This window comes from Filicampus tigris, chromosome 1 (assembly GCF_054856515.1).
Source record: "Filicampus tigris isolate MCC_2025a chromosome 1, RoL_Ftig_1.0, whole genome shotgun sequence".
Taxonomy (NCBI): Eukaryota; Metazoa; Chordata; class Actinopteri; order Syngnathiformes; family Syngnathidae; genus Filicampus; species Filicampus tigris.
In genome coordinates this window covers 16,413,991-16,430,255 of record NC_141217.1, presented here as the reverse complement: position 1 = coordinate 16,430,255, position 16,265 = coordinate 16,413,991, and the positions used below count along the sequence as shown (strand labels likewise).

The 16,265-nt window shown below is 41.6% G+C and overlaps 2 protein-coding genes across 5 annotated transcripts in view; one reads left to right on the top strand and one right to left on the bottom strand.

The window, feature by feature from the left end:
• Positions 1-18: 18 nt before the first annotated feature.
• On the top strand, positions 19-5,050 carry LOC147153002 (complement receptor type 1-like). Of its 2 annotated transcripts, XM_086015441.1 has the most exons (11): positions 19-215; positions 292-486; positions 959-1,058; positions 1,130-1,203; positions 2,178-2,384; positions 3,026-3,217; positions 4,010-4,106; positions 4,190-4,263; positions 4,333-4,512; positions 4,598-4,783; positions 4,890-5,050. In XM_086015441.1, the coding sequence occupies exons 1-11, from the start codon at positions 161-163 to the stop codon at positions 4,925-4,927; spliced, it is 1,398 nt and encodes a 465-aa protein (XP_085871567.1). In that variant the 5' UTR covers positions 19-160; the 3' UTR covers positions 4,928-5,050. The 2 variants fall into 2 exon arrangements, with proteins under 2 accessions (XP_085871567.1, XP_085871482.1); XM_086015356.1 differs by having other exon boundaries at positions 4,598-5,050.
• Positions 5,051-7,507: 2,457 nt separating this feature from the next.
• The window catches only part of LOC147153001 (signal peptide, CUB and EGF-like domain-containing protein 3), a 92,218-nt gene continuing 83,460 nt past the window's right edge, over positions 7,508-16,265 (bottom strand). For 2 of the 3 annotated variants that reach the window (XM_086014393.1, XM_086014563.1), the window contains 13 exons: positions 14,168-14,290; positions 13,924-14,040; positions 12,397-12,492; positions 12,193-12,309; positions 11,741-11,902; positions 11,429-11,632; positions 10,596-10,757; positions 10,348-10,515; positions 10,098-10,259; positions 9,825-10,022; positions 9,596-9,748; positions 9,445-9,524; positions 7,508-8,379 (listed from right to left, as the gene is read on the bottom strand). In XM_086014393.1, the coding sequence (XP_085870519.1) occupies positions 8,227-8,379; positions 9,445-9,524; positions 9,596-9,748; positions 9,825-10,022; positions 10,098-10,259; positions 10,348-10,515; positions 10,596-10,757; positions 11,429-11,632; positions 11,741-11,902; positions 12,193-12,309; positions 12,397-12,492; positions 13,924-14,040; positions 14,168-14,290 (1,895 nt within the window). In that variant the 3' untranslated portion in view covers positions 7,508-8,226. The remainder of the gene's footprint in view (positions 8,380-9,444; positions 9,525-9,595; positions 9,749-9,824; positions 10,023-10,097; positions 10,260-10,347; positions 10,516-10,595; positions 10,758-11,428; positions 11,633-11,740; positions 11,903-12,192; positions 12,310-12,396; positions 12,493-13,923; positions 14,041-14,167; positions 14,291-16,265) is intronic. The other variant, XM_086014478.1, reaches the window with a different exon arrangement.

Genomic DNA, 16,265 nt, shown 5'->3' with positions numbered 1-16,265 from the left:
CAGTACGTGCCCTTTATTTTATTGAAGCCTGGCCCAAATTTGTGTGTGCGTGCGGGCACCCGCACGCGCGGGTGTGAGGTATCGGGTCAACCCTCTATAAATATTGCCATCCTCCTCCGCATTTTACTTGTTATCCTCATTTTACCGGAACGCATTCAACATGTGGACCGTCGTGTGGCATATTCTCTGTTTATCAATTTCATTACTTGACACGGGTAAGTAGAGCTGTAATTTTATTTGACACAATTATTTTTGGACATACAGTTGATGGCATCGCTTCTTAAAATATAGCTGAGGTTCCAAAGGGATGCTCAGCGCCACCCCAGTATCCGTCCACCAGACTCCACAACAAATTGAGCACCAGAAAGTTCGACAGTGGGGAAAAGGTTTACTACAAGTGTGCCGAGGACTTCGTCGCATACACGGGTAGCCTCTCGGTGATGTGCGTCAATGGAACCTGGACGAGGTTGACACTCAAATGCGAAAGTAAGAAATGTGACGAACCTGCCAGAAGTTGCTTCTTTTAAAGTGACGTACTCCTGGGCAGTTGTACGTTTTGCATACGGCCACGAGATGGCGTCCTGCACTCAAGTTAACTTTCCCTTTACATTTGCCCAATTATTAGTGATGGAAAAATGAAGCGTTTCTGATATTTTTCTCCTCAAAATGTTGTTCTTGGTTTAAAGTACTGATGAGCGAATGAGGCACTCGTGATAATGTTTGACTCCTCTATATGGCACTCTTGGATTAAAGATGCAGTGGAAATTTGATAAATTATCATTGCACTAACCTTTAGCTTTAAAACCAGGAGCACCATCTAGAGGAGTAAAAACAACAAAAAGAAGCGTTTCATGAAGCTTCATTTCCCAACCACTACCAATTAGTATTTTTCCTTGAAAAACATGAGCTGGTTCTTTCATCATAACCCTGACTAATCTACTCTACCTGTTTGCGATAGAGAGATCATGTGGTAATGTTGGTGATCTACGTAACGGATGGTTTCGCTATGAAGGACATGCAGTCATTGGGGAGAGGGTCTACGCCATCTGCAATGACGGGTAAACTCTGGTCATTGAAAGAGGTATTGGAAGTGCTAAAAAAAAAAGATGGTGTGTGTTTCTGCTGTCAGATACACTCTTAAAGGACCTAAGTACATGACATGTAAGACGGCTGGATGGACTGGTGAATTTCCCACATGTGAAGGTAAATGTTCTGTGCTAATGAATTTTGTTTGGTTGACTTTAACAATGATTTTCCCCCCTACAGGAACTCTTTCAAGCTGCAAATATTTTCCTTTCTTTGTTTTCATCTACAAAATTTTGCGCAATATGGATTTCACCATGTGTTGTGATTTGTAGCTATGATGTTTCCGAAAAAAAAAAAAAAAAAAAAAGAAAACACCTGTTGCTGAACCTAACCCTAAATTCGTAATCATAACTACTATACAGTATTACATATAGTATTAGTTATTTCATTGCTACTATTATTAGAAACGAAACCTGATGTGCTGAAGAAAAAATATGGGCAGGTTTGGAATAAGCACAAAAAATACACCTAGAATAGTTTACTAGCATCTCTGAATATAAAAAAATTAGTAAATATTTGGTGACCATTGTATGTGTGACCATGCAGTGCCCCGTGTCCCACAAGAGTAGATCTGCCAGTGTACTGAGCAGCAGTAGAATCACATCTTCACATTCAGAACCAAAATAAGAACAATCTGTATTAAACTGACCTTGACACGGCACAGAAAGTGGAGCAAACAATCTTGATTCACGCTATTTGTTGCTGTAACTGAATCGTCTTAATCTGTTGTGGCACTGCAACAAGAATTTTGTTGGTATTTTAGTGACGTGTGATTGGTAGAAAACAAGAAAGTGCGAGATAAGGAGAAGGTTCTTCTCATCCTTTGTCACCCAGTACAGAAAGTAAGTAGTGCATAATACAGTACACAAGCGACACAATTGTGTATTTTACACAATTTTCAATTGGGTCCGATCACTAAAGAAAATGGATGGTAGGCCGCAATGGATCAATTATCGGTGTAGCAGGATAAGGATGTGGATCTAATTATGCAGTCATCACAAATATGTGATTGGCCTCAGCACAGATGTCTGATGAAGACACGTCAGGAGCAACTTGTCACAATTTAAAGAATATGATTTTGCTTTGTGCAGAAATTGACACCACCTGCTCCACTCCGGAAGTGGCCAACTCAGTGAGGATTAATGGGGCTGATGATTCAATACACCGGGCGGGCAAGAAAGTGACCTTTACTTGCAGTGCAGGTTTCCTGTTAGATGGCCCTCAACACGTCACTTGCAGCCCCTCAGGCCAGTGGAAGCCCAAACTGCCCCAGTGTCTGACCTCACCTGCTCGTCAAGGTGAGCAACAATATTGCTTTTTCTCAAAAGTTTGCAAACAATAGGCGTCAATATACTCACGAGTGGCAGAAGAGTGAGTGACTACTGTCATGTGTAGTACTGAACTGAACTGAACTGAAATCATGACAAAAACCTATTGTGGTTGGGGGTGCACTGTCATAAGTTTTTTTTTTCTTTCCAATCAATTTCCTTAAAGAGGAAGTCATCCCAGACTGCGTTTGTGGAATATGAGAAATCCACCCATTTTTAGCTAGCTCAGCGGCCATTTTGTCACTTCTGTTGTCAGAACTCAGATAATGACCGAAAGCCGTGATTGGTCGTTATCTGAGCCCTTAGCAACTTCGGTGTCATCTTCAGTCGACAGAAGTGACAAAATGGCCGCCCCCGAAGATGGCTAAAAACTGGTGGATTAAGTCTTATCCCACAAACGCAATATTAATCAGAATTTCAACTAGTGGACCTGCATAAAACATATTCTGGACAAAAATATGTTTGGATTGACGTCCTCTTTAAATGAAATCAAAATTTAAAAATCTAAATCATTTCAGCAGAACGTGTGTTGATCAAGAAAGCTCAGCAGGCTCTGGCCACCGTGTGGCATAATAGTCCTTTACACAAATGTTGCACTTTCCGCCCTGCAGGTGGCTGCAGTGCTCCGTCAAATTTGGATGAGTCTCACGCTAACCTCGCTGATGAGTTCATTACCAGGACGTCCTTTGCCTCTGGTGAGCGAGTCAAGTACACGTGTGATGTCGGCTACAGTCCAGCGGGAGGCAGCAGATATCGGAGGTGTATCAGTGGACTGTGGACACCGCTTCTGATTAAGTGTGAACGTGAGGTCATTTTCTTGAGTCTTTTTGATTCATTTATTTACTGCAGACTGACAGAAACTGTTATATTGTAGAGATGTTACAAAAGCCAAACTGTTTTACTGAAAAGTGTTTTCCAAATTGTTACTTTAGTTTCATTTTCCTAATAGTTAATGCAATGTTCAGTGAAGATTTTATTTTTGTTTTTCATTTTAACCAACAATTAGCTTCTCTATGAATCAGGATTTATTGAACAATTGGATATGACATTTGTGTTTTAATCCAGTGTTTCATATTATCATGCACAAGTCTTGAAACATCATATGCGTTGTAAAGAACTCTGGATTACATAGAGATAATTTTTACAAAATTTTACAACACACTTTCAACCAGAAATATCCTTTACTTTCCATCATCTTTTCTTTGTTTTGGTACACTCTTACACTGTTACTGTCACACTTCCAAGGGTCCGCCCTGTTTGTGTCCTTGTTTGTTTTTTAGGACCTTACTCATTAAGATAATCCGAAAGAGATCCAATGGTGTCATCTGCTGGCCTTTAATGATTGAATCAGAGTTGGCCAAGACTTTTCTCCACCCATTCCCACCCAAAAAAAAATCCCCCAAAAAACATAGATGGCAGCAATTGACGTCTTCGTTAGGATTCCCATTGACGGCATTTCACGTCGGTGCTCAAAAAGTTAATCAGAAGACTGTGTTGAGACTAGTGGGGGTGAAGAGTATATATTGGAAAGAACATTTTGACTTGACCTCCCCTTAAAAGCCACCATAAAATGTTTTTTTTTCCATTCTGTAAAGGGAAGCTGTGTGGTTCTGCTGGGGAAATTAAAAATGGACGTTTCATGTATACCGGAGTAGAGTTTGGAGACATTGCTACAGCTCACTGTGATGAAGGGTGAGACACTCAAATCGTTCTTGTGCTTCACATGCATATCTCTTTATTAGTGGAGAGGTTGTGAGTGTTCACCCTGTCACCAGGTTTCAGCTTGTAGGACGACCAACCAGGAATTGCAAGAGTTTTGGCTGGGATGGTCACGCTCCCTATTGTGAAGGTGCAACGACAACATTTGTTGCACTTTGTACCTTTCCATTGTGCGAGCTACATTTTCTCTCCGTTCCAGTGGTGGTGTGTGAAGAGCCTCCAGAGGTGGCCAATGCAGAGCGAAATGGCAACGAGGAAGCATCGTACAAGTACAGGAGTGTGGTTGTGTATGAATGCCACAAGGGGACGACCCTCTTGGGGAACAAGGCGATATGGTGCACAGAGAACGGCACATGGAGCACACCTCCTTCGTGCAGAGGTCTGCCACACAAATAGTCAAACAGTCATCTTTACACAAATTTATTTACAATTTGCCATGAATAAAAGTTGGAGTTTCTCCACAGATATCACATGTCCATCTCCAGAAGTGCCCAACGCCTCCTGGACGCGAGCTCACACCAGACTTTATCAACACCGGGACACGATCACCATTGACTGTCACCCTGGTTACAGAGTGGTCGGCCCGAGCACGGTCACCTGTGGTGGCGACGGTCAGTGGATTCCCAGCCTTCCCAAATGTACACGCACATGTAAGTCAACAACTCTGGTGGAAATCTATCACATGATTATTATCGTAATTACTTTTATTAACACATTTAATTCTTGTTTTTTTTTTGTTTTTGTTTTTTTTTTTAGCACGGCGCACTAAATGGCAGAGCCGATATGCTGTCTGATATGTGATGCTACATGAGTCAGTCCAGGACCAGCAAAATAGGAGCAAACGTAGAATGGAAAATTACCTTTGGACCTTAATACTTCTCTGCTTTACACACATTAAACATGTTTTTAAAAATGAAGCTGACATACAGAGTGTTTATTTCAATAAGTGTTTTTGGGCAAGAATGAGTACAAACTTGTTGCGTTCACCTCTATACATTGTTTTTTTTTTTCCTTTACTGTCAATAACGTCATGTGTATCATCATCTATAGGCTAAACTGCTAGTGAGCGTTCATGAACAAACAAGTTACAAGAAAATAACACCAATTCCATTCATTTAAAAAGACAATACAAAATCCAGACATTTACATGAGCAATAACAATTCAAGTGCAAATATCAACTCTATGATACATCATAGCAAACTCTCTTTTAAAAGGCAACAATATCAACCAAAAAGAAAAAGAAAAAAAAGAAATCAATCAGGTTGCAGGAAAGAAGCTGATTCTGGTGGGAGGGGAGTTTTTGCCCATGAGGGGTTACGGGTCATATCTTGATAATATTTATAGTATAAAGTAGAGTTGGAAATTCAGTCAGAATGGCAAACATTTAATGTGACATGGTTTGGTATCACCATCAACTTTGACAATGTTCTCAAAATATGCATTATTCTCATTGGTGATTTTTACAACAACCTTAAAGCGGAAGTCAACCCAAACATATTTTTTTCAAGAATATGATCCCAGCAGGCCCAACAGTTGAAACACGGCATTCTGATTAATTATGCGTTTGTGGAAGATAAGTTAAGCAGCAAAATGCCCTCGTTTTTAGCCATCTCTGGGGGCCATCACGGCTCAGATTCAGAGAACAGGTCAACTGTGATTGGTCGTTGTGAGCAGTTGTGATGCCATTTTCAGTCAACAGAAGACAAAATGGCCGCCCCCAGAGATGGCTAAAAACGAGTGCATTTTGCTGCTTAAGTTATATTCCGCAAACGCATAATTAATCAGAATGCCGTGTTTCAACTGGTGGGCCTGCTGGGAACATATTCTTGAAAAAAATATGTTTGGGTTGACGTCTGCTTTAAGGAGGTTGACTTCCGCTTTAAAGAAGTCAACCCAAACATATTTTTTTCAAGAACATATTCTATGCGGGCCCAGTAGTTGAAACAAGAAATTCTGATAGATATTGTGTTTGTGGAATAAGAGTTAATCCACCTGTTTTCAGCCATCTCTGGGGGCAGCCGTTTTGTCACTTCTGTCGACTGAAAATGACATCACAACTGCGATGACATTTTTAGTTGACAGAACGGACAAAATGGCCACCCCTTGAGATGGCTAAAAATGGGTGGATTTTGCTGCTAAACTCATATTCCATAAACACAATATTAATCAGAACGCCGTTTTTCAACTAGTGGGCCGGCTGGGAACATATTCTTGAAAAAAATATGTTTGGGTTGACTTCTGCTTTAAATCCCACTCCCTGCATTAGAAATGTATGTCCATCCATGGTTGAAAAATGAATGTTAGTGGATTACCAATAGTATTGTGGGCTATGTGAACACAAAAAACGGTTGAAATATGTTCATTCCAATTCTATAGGGCCTCCCAGCCAAATGAATCCCCTGCAAATAACATTGTGTGTTTCTAAACCAGTCTAGCTGCTTCCCGTTTCCGGTCCTTATGACAAGCGAGTCAAAATTCAGCCGTGGTGGCCACTTGGCTTATAGCCAGGTGAGGTTTTGATCTTTTCGTCGCACTCTCAAAATTGCTAATCAGCTCCTAGTATGGGAACGCTCTTTGATTTTAAAGTTAAATTATTATACCCTGTTGCTGTCATTGTTCTGAGATCACAAAGACCTTTTTTTTTTTTTCAAACTGCTATATGTTCATGACATCTTTGACTCCTTCTGCAAAAGAGCAGAAAACACTAAAGTTCTGCTCAGTACATGTCATACAAAGGATCAACAGTGCTGCTTTCCAAAAGATATATTTTAGGTCACTATAACCAAATTGAAGGTGTGTTATTTTCATTCATTGCACTTGTATTATAAAGGTAGAAGGATGGGCTCACAATCTAGTGCACAAAACAATGTGACCCGCCCTTGTGGGCCCTCTTTGGAAGAGCTGTCTTCACTGGGACAGATCAAACATGAGTTGGGTGTCTTTGGATTTGATATGGGCACGACATTTTAGGGGGAGGGGTGCAGGTGTGATTCTAGGGGTCGGCCTCATGGAATCCAACCCTTGTCTTACGAATGTTCGGTATTTACAAGTCAAAACACCACAGACCTGCTCCACGGACAGGTGGGGAGATTATCAACCTGCTATCATGTAACAAGTCAAGTACTTGAAATTCTTTGCTTCCTTTTCACTTCAAACCTTTACACTATTCATGAGCACAGTACACGAGACAGACAAGATGAGACTGAAGAATTAAAGTGACCTTTTACAAGAAGCAGCAAACATCATGTCCCTCAAAGACATTCAACTCTCAATCCCTCTCCCAGACACATTCCACATCATCTCATTCCTGTGGCTCTCCCACTTATTAGTTTCTTATTCATCTTCCAAAAATGTCCTCTGTGTTCCTGGAATGATTAACCACCTTTTTTTTTTGTATTTGCTTTAAAGTTGCCTTGGAAAAAAAAAAAAAAAGGAGAAAAAGAGCAACAGAAATGCTGGGCGGGTTGGAAAAGGCTGGTGCAGTCTAGACAGCACAGATGAACTGTTTTAACAGTAAAACTGCTCTAAGAGCTCAAACATAGTAAGGCTTTAAATGAGCTGGAACACAGCTGCGACATGAATTAGTTAGCAACTGCTCCTCCTCGAGGACGCACACGCAAGCACACATCCTCACCAGCGCCCGCACGCATGCAAGCACATACACGCACACGCGATGGAACCAGGATTACACAACACTTACAGTCATACTTAACGGTCGCAGTCGGAGCTGGAATACAGACCAGTCATTTAAGCAAATACAACAACAAGCTCTAACACAACATCACTCCTACTGTCTCAAATAGCCGTTTCTATCCGTTTGAATGGTCTCATTGCACGACACAATAGAAACCAAACCCACTCACATATTCTACATCCCCACTAAACGCTTACGCTCCGAACTGTGGACCTGTGACGGAAAACTGACAAACAACTACACAAAGATTCAGCATTTTGCAGGTTTGTCAATGGAAGTCAAAAGAGGATTTAAAAAAAAAAAAAAAGGGTGTATTTTGTGTGTCGAAGTCCTTTATGAGTTGCGGGATGTAGCCTGTAAGGGGGACGGGGGGTGTTTAGTGAATTGCAGATGCATGTTTACTTGTATGGTCGCAGGAAAGCAGAGACTTTGCTGCTTATGAGACGTATGAAGGATCGGGGAAGCATCTCATTGGACTCCCGAGTGGTGTACTTGAAGTAGTTGTTTGGGTGAGCCAGCACGTCAAAAAGAGTCTTTATCAGTTTTTTATCCTGCAAACAGAAGAAGAGACGTTAGAGCATTCGTGTACGGTTGAACAACAAGTTACAAACTTAATTTGTTCAGTAAAACCTGAAATGTTCATGAATTGAGGTAATCTTTCCGTTGAAATGAATGGAAATGCAATTAATCTGTACCAGATCCAAAAGTAACTTTTTGTAACAATTGTGTGGTTAAACTAAATATCATGCGATATAGAAATAAGTGAAAACATACTATTATAAAGAAATAAAACAATTAAAAAACATGACAACAATTTATTGCTCATTAACTTGAACAATGGAGGGACAAATGGGAAGGAGGACTACAGCTCCCCAATTGAAAAACAGCCTCCTTCCATAATAACGAGGGGAAATTCTGATTTAAATGTTTTTTATTATATCTGTTTCGACCTCTCTAGATGGCACTCTGTTCAACATTGGGCTGAAAGTACACTGATTTGGCAGCTCTTAAACCGTTTTATTTAAAACAACAGTGCCATCTAGTGGGGTCAAAAAATACAACAACTGCTTCATGAAGCAAATTTGAAGCTTCATTTTCCCATCACAAGATGTTTCCCGTTTGATTCCTGATTTTCTTTTTTTTTTTACCAATCTCCCCAGGTTTTCTTGGAAAACATATATTGAATGTTTATCAGTGTTTTTCTAAAAGAATTTTCTGGGTTTGCAAAAAAAAAAAAAAAAACTGGAACCCGAAGTCAATTGTGGTTGCGGGCCGTCTCTTGTGTAGAGCCAGAAATGGTTACACAGCATGGAAGAAGCACAGCATAGCCATAGGTAGTCCATGCCACGGCCATTCGCATATCGAAAATAAAGATCGCTTTCGTACGAATATTTTGTGCGTAACCCAAATTATTCGTAAAAAGGGACGGTCGTAACTCAAGGTTCCACTGTGGTCTTTAATTAGGAGTGTTTCTGTTGTTCTAAAGGGGTTTAATCGGGTCAGGTTCTTCCTTCAGAATTAAGGCCAAAGTTAATGACGCCTCAACGCTTCACAGGTATTCCAATCATTGATCCGTGTTCTCTAGCGTAGAGTAATACTGGCTAGCAGGGCCTAACCTTGAGGATTTCTTGATGGTTTTCTGAAGCGTAGAGTCTTCCATCCCGTACGATGTCCTCAACCAGCTGTTCGTAGTCCTCTGAAGTCACACAGACAACACCATTAGTCTTGAGGTGCCGAGGAGGGCCGTGAGCCATTTGAAGAGCATACCGTCATAAGTCACATAGGGGATCTGAAAGCCCCTGGCACTGTTGGCCTCATTGGACTTGAAGTTAATCCAGAGGCGCCTGGAGCGCGCCGTGAAGGCGATGGGCCGCTCATACGTCTGGCATGTCTCATAGGTGGTGATGGATGTAGCTGACCCTTGCAAGAGCACAGAAAGGGCAATGATGAATCAAGTTTGCGCAGGCGGCGGCGTCATGGGCGCGGACATACTCACAGTTCTTCCTCATCACCAGCACATCCCCGCACTCGTCCTCCGAGGGCAGGAAGATCTCGGGCACCACAATAAGGATCTTGCGCTTGCTGGGTGGGTTGATGTTCCAAATGCACTCCACGTTTGCCGGGTAATTACCGGGGTAGTTAGGGGACTCGATGTAGCCCATGTACTCGCCCATTTCGCCGCCGCACTGCCTGTCTAGACATGCACAAACTCAACACGTTACAGTCTGGCTGCAAAGTGAAAGCCTCAACCTGTCCTTTGTGAACTCACTCTTGCACTGCGAGACACTAGTGGCGCCATCAAAATCGGTGGTGGTGTTTCCAGGGCAGGAAATACAGTAGTTCTGTCTAAACTCAGTCTGGTAGGTTCCGACTGGGCAGCGGATACACCTGTGCACTGTGGTGTTGTAGTAATGACCCGGAGAACACTGCACTGCAGCGCCAATGAAGAAACATGAAATCATGACATGAGATTTGGCTCATGTTTTTCTTGGATGGCTTCCATGCTACGCTCCTCTCACCTTTGACCTCACAATCATGGAAGGAGCTAGCACCCTCACGCTTGGTGCTCAGTCCTCCCCCGCAAGGAAAGCACAACGTCCGACCCAAATCTGGCTGGTATGTGCCCTGGGGACACGGCTGGCAAGGCTTGAAGCCGTCGCCTGAGAAGAACCCGGTGGGACATTGGCCTGCGGAGCGCAGACACTTCACATCACGTTTGGCAGGAATGTTTGACCGGCACAGTATCTGGAAGTTGGGCATTTGCTACCTGCACATGACGAAATGTTTCGGGCTCCCACAGGCCCGTGGCCGTCACTGCCCGGACACAGGTCGCATGCCAGCTGCCCCTCCCTCTCCTGGAAAGTGCCAGGCGGACACTGGACGCAACGCTCTTGCTCGCCGTGGTAGTACGAGCCCGGCAAGCACCTGACTGAAAAACAAAATCAACAAGAGCTCCAGTAAGAAGCCAGCACACATCAGTGCAAGTCCATTATTCATTGCGCTACGATAACATTCATTTTACATGATCAGTTTGATTACCATTTGCTACAGCAGGGATGAGCAACTTACAAGAAATGATGAGGGGGGGGGGCACAATTCCAATCGGCGCTACTGGGGGGAACATAGGACGCATGCACTTCTTAACCGGATGAATGACAAAATTGCCATTTTAAATATGAACAAAATATGTGCATACTGTAGCGCTGTTTTTATTGAATCAAATCAAATCAAAATAGTTAATGCTCAATTCATGTATAGAAGATCCAGCCTTCAACAGCAAAGGGTTTCAACAATCCATAAATAACCACATAGGCAACTGTGATATTTTTTTTCCAGTGATATTTTTTTTCCAAAACCTTTCTACGAAAACGGGTTGGATGGATGGATGATATAAGGAGGCCCTTCTAGTCAGCAGCACGTTTGAAAGTTGTTTATTGAGCCTTTCAGCAAATACGTTAAAATGATCACAATTCAATTTTTTAAATTGATATATTGATACTAAATGGTGATCATTTCATCACACAATGTCTGCCTTTCTATCATTCAGCGATCAAAGTCAAGGTAAGTGAGTGAGCCAAGTAAAATATGATGACTTCTTACCGCATCGGCCACTGTCCTTTTCAGAGCCTGGGCCGCAGTTCTCTTGAATGGGAGCAGCCTGCGGAAGTTTCTGGGCTACCTCGTATTCCAAACCAGCAACTCTGATCAGGAAACGCTCTTGATTGATGGACTTCTTCAGCGCCTTGATGTAGGTCTTTACTTGCTTCTCCATACGTTGTCTGAGGCAGCTGAGGTTACAACTTCCTGGCAAGGTTAAAGAAAACACATTCAAGCAGTTACACCTATGAAAGAAAATATGTAGCGGTATATTAAAATGTCAGTTTGTAATTGCCGTTACATCACATGACTGACCTGTCGTGTCTCCGGCTTTGACCTCTGCTTCCAGCTCCAAAGTTATGCGTGTTACCTCTTTGTTAGCCGGGTTGCGAGCGCGCCGCCCTTTTGTCTTCTTTGAAGAGTCACATTTGAGATTGACAAATGTCACCAGGCAGTTACTGCAGGGCTGACCACCTCCTGCGAAAAATAGCTTCACAGTCAGTCAGCCATTGTCACATCACGACCAGTTGATCATTTACATTTGGCATATTATCATTTCATTGATCATTTTCGAGCGGCTGAAATGAAACCAACTATGACATGCTGGGACGTACAACTCAGTATCCTTGATTTATTTCTTTGTTGTTATAGCTCAGCAATGCCACTTCTCAACTTTTGTGCAAAAAAATCTCAGAAATGTTCAAATCCCGTTGATGATAAATGATAAATGTATTTGAATGCAACACTAAACCCAGATGAGGGCAGACCTGGTCCTAGGGTCCGTCCCCTGTCTTCTGTCCTGCCGGTCAATTTAGGGTGCAAGTGGCATTTGGCATTTTTAATCTTGAAAGACGCTGTCTGCTTCACTGGAGGCGCCAAAGTCTCTACAGAAAGAGACAACAGACATAGGTAGGATACATACTATCGCAGTACACGCACTGAACAAAAGCAAAGGATTTGGCGAGCGGCACCTATGCAGCTCTGACTGCTGCTGGAGTTGAGCCGGACGGGGGACTTCCCTCTGACGATCGGGATGCCGCAACTCACCGAGTAGCTGTTGTCAGATTCTTTGTGAAGACACACAAGCAAAATCAAAACCAAGATTTTAAAAAAGTGCCGTCCGAGTACACTAGTAACACAATCAAACATATTAGAAGCTTGCAGCTAGTGATGGACAAATGAAGCTTCATGAAGCGCTTGTGATCATTTTTGACTCCTCCAGATGGTAATCTTGGTTTAAAGATGCAGTGGAAATTTAATCGATTTCCATTGCACTAGCCTTTATCTTTAAACCACGAGCACCATCTAGAAGAGTAAAAAAATATCACAAGTGCTTCGTGAAGCTTCATTTACCCATCACAACTCGCTGTTATGCATAAAGCTTGTTTCAACATTTTTAATACACTTTTTGGACACAATATACATAAAAAAATGTTTTGCGTAGTATTGTCTTTTTAAGAACAGCATATTTAAAAAAAACATTTTAGTTGTGTTTAAATTTCAAGGCAAGGCAGGCATGGAAGCTTTATTTATAGCCTAAAGCACATTTCTTGCACAAGGTAACTCAATGTGCTTCACGCAAGCAAAGACACCGCGCACCCAAAAGCATTTACAAACACAACAGCTTACAACATTCAGAAGCATAGCAGAGAAAACAAAAGTATCTTGCCAAAGTTATTGCAAGATCGCACATTGATAACACATTGATAAACACATTAACCTAAAACTTTAAAAAAAAAGTAAAGAAATCAAAGTGCGTTTCTAAAATATATAAAAGGAAAAAAATAATTTAAAATTGTTTAGCGCACCTTAATCAAAGGTATGCGAAGACAGCAAAGTTTTTACCCTGGATTTAAAATTATTTACAGTTGGGCTGAATTCACTTCTGTTGGCAGCTTGTTCCATTTGCGTGCAGCATCACAGCTCAATGTAGCTTCATCATGTTTACTTTGCACTCTGGGCTCCACTAATTGACCCAAGTCTGCAAATCTCAGAGCCCTACAGGGTTTATATTCATATTCAATCAGCATTTCAATAATGTATTCGGGACCCAAACCTTTCAATGATTTATAGACCAGCAGCACAATTTTAAAATCCATTCCACACCTGACTGAGAGCTGGTGTATCACAATACAAGTACAATGCGTTTGCATTTAATCACTGAGAACTATTCGTTTTCAAACATCTATTGGGTGCACTTATTTCAGTATTTCTCCTTGTACAATACGTTTTAATGGAGTCATTAGTTTTAATGATCAGTCTGTTTGATTTTTCTTTATTTAAATGCAGTGTTAATGTTTAAACTCGCACAATATTAGAAAGGCTTACAATGTTAAATACAATTTTTAGGACTAAAACCTCCGCATGGCATTGATGAGCTAACACCTACTACTAATAATAATGCTACCGCATCAAGTATTTTTGAGGTGTTACTTCGTGTAAAAAGTTCGAGGACCGCTAGCATTTTGCGATGACTCTCCAAGAGGCATCGAACATACCTGCCAGATAGTGTGCCTTAGAGGCACAGGTGAGTGAGCAGCTCTCTTTCTTGCCCGTTTTGCTACAGGTGAGAGTAGCCTTGGGGGCGACAAGGCCCGGAGGACATTTCACCAACTCTGAGGAGATAGACAAGGCAGTACTGTATGAATCAAACAATGCAGTAAAATAACAGTTTGAAGCCGATTATGCAGAGCTGGGAACACAAATTTCGCTTTACCACTAGAGGGCAGTGCTGCTACATACCAATACAGTCCTTTCTGTTCCAGTGCAACTTGTATCCAGGGGGACAGGTACACTCGTAGCTCCCCAGAGTGTTAATGCATCCATATTTACATCCTCCTCGGTTAATACTGCATTCATCAATATCTGAAAGTATAGGGTATATTGATTGAATGTCCATTACTGACAACAGCTTTGCTCATCTGAGAACAAAAAATAAACAAATATCACGAGATTCACGATACTAAAGCTAGGGATGAGTGATGATTCAGTTTTAATGATTAATTCGAGTTTATTGCACAGGAAGATTTTATGTTTGAATAGATTGTTTTTAGTGACTTCTGTAGTTCAAACAAGTCCTCGCTTGCTCGAACAAGATGGCTGCTGACAGCAAGGAGCTGGTTTAAACACACACACACACACACACACACACACACACACACACGCACACGCACACCCACATGCAGTCAATATTGCTAAATTAACGACTTTTCCGACCTCCCTTGCTGTCTGTTACTGTCTGTCTTTTTTTTTTCTTTCATAAAAGAGACTAACTTTAGAAACAGCTAACTGAATCATTGTCACGTTGGTTTCCATATGTTTCTAGGTGAAAGGCAATGACATATACCGGTAGTCAATCATGCCGAAAACGATCAAAGAAATACTGTAATGTCTATTTATTTATTGCAAAAGAATTTATGATTTGATATATTATGTTGGAAGGTTTTGAACCGAGGTACAGTCTTAAACCACAAATATATACAGTAAATATTTTACAGTTCTACATAAGAAAAAATACGTGAACGCTGGATGGGGTACGGTGTTACTCTAACTCCTGAACATACCAAATATGAATTTATTAATTAATTTATGAGCGTTTATAAAAAAAATGGACGAAAAGGACATTACCCCCCTTTTTTCCTCATTTTTTTTATTTGTAAAGAACAAAAGACATCTCATCTTCCAAACCGCTTATCCTATACAGGGTCGAAGGGAGTTGCTGGAGCCTATCCCAGCCGTCAACGGGCGAAGGCAGACTACACCCTGAACTGGTCGCCAGCCAGTCGCAGGGCAAGAACAAAAGACATAATTTGTTATTGCTGGGGGAAAATTGTTTCAAAACTTGTTTTTGAAGAAATAAAGCAAATGCCAGAAGAGGGCTGACGGCTGAGAAGAAGAAAAGCAAAAGTCGTTTTCAATAATGTCAGTGTCATTTGCTTTTTCAATCAAACGAAAGGGACACAAATCGATTTGAATCAGGGTGGATTTTTGTGGAAAAAAGAAAAAAAATCAGCAATTTTCTTTTAAGGCTATATCCTTGTTAAAACATTGTTCATCTCACAGGTCCATCTAACATTCGAGGAAGATCGATGTGTAGCTGTGTCTAGATAGTGTAGTAGTTCTTATCGCTTGGATAGTTTTGTAGCTGGCATGGGATCAATTTACAAAAAATCCGGAATTGGGCACTTGAACCTGCAGTGTAAATCCATCCTTAGTGTGTTGCTTTAACTGTCAGTCCAGGGTGGAGTCACCGGGATAGGCTCCAGGCCGTGCCGTGACCCTGAACATGATGAGCGCGGTATATAAAATGGATGGATGGATGGAATGTGTTTGCGCGGTTGCAGTCCACAGAGTCCACTTTCAATTTATTGGTCAAAACATCACAATGAAGAAGACTGAAATCACGTTCGCTAACACATGCATGGCTATAAACACTAAGAATGGTAAAGAGGGAATGACTTTAGGGGGCAGAGCAGATACAAGTGTTGACAACATTAGGTGAGCGATATGAAAATAATATTTTCAGTACCTCCTAGGACAGTTTACAGGTGGGGAGAAAGAAGAAAATAGAGTAGAAGCAACTGCTAATGTCAGTGATTGATGATGCTGACTGTTGATATGAAACGCTCCTCCTTGTCTCCTTCAATCATTCACCCCAAGTAAAATAAATAAAAAAAATGTCTACAAATGTCTACATGCCTCTTCATTCCCCGAAGAGGATGATGACTTCATCAAGTGCAGTCTGCCAATGTGTCGCCCAGAGCGGCTTGGAAACATGGCGAGAGATGCGCTCCCTACCCTCCGCATCAAAGCACTCGATTTAAAGGACGAAGAACTCTAA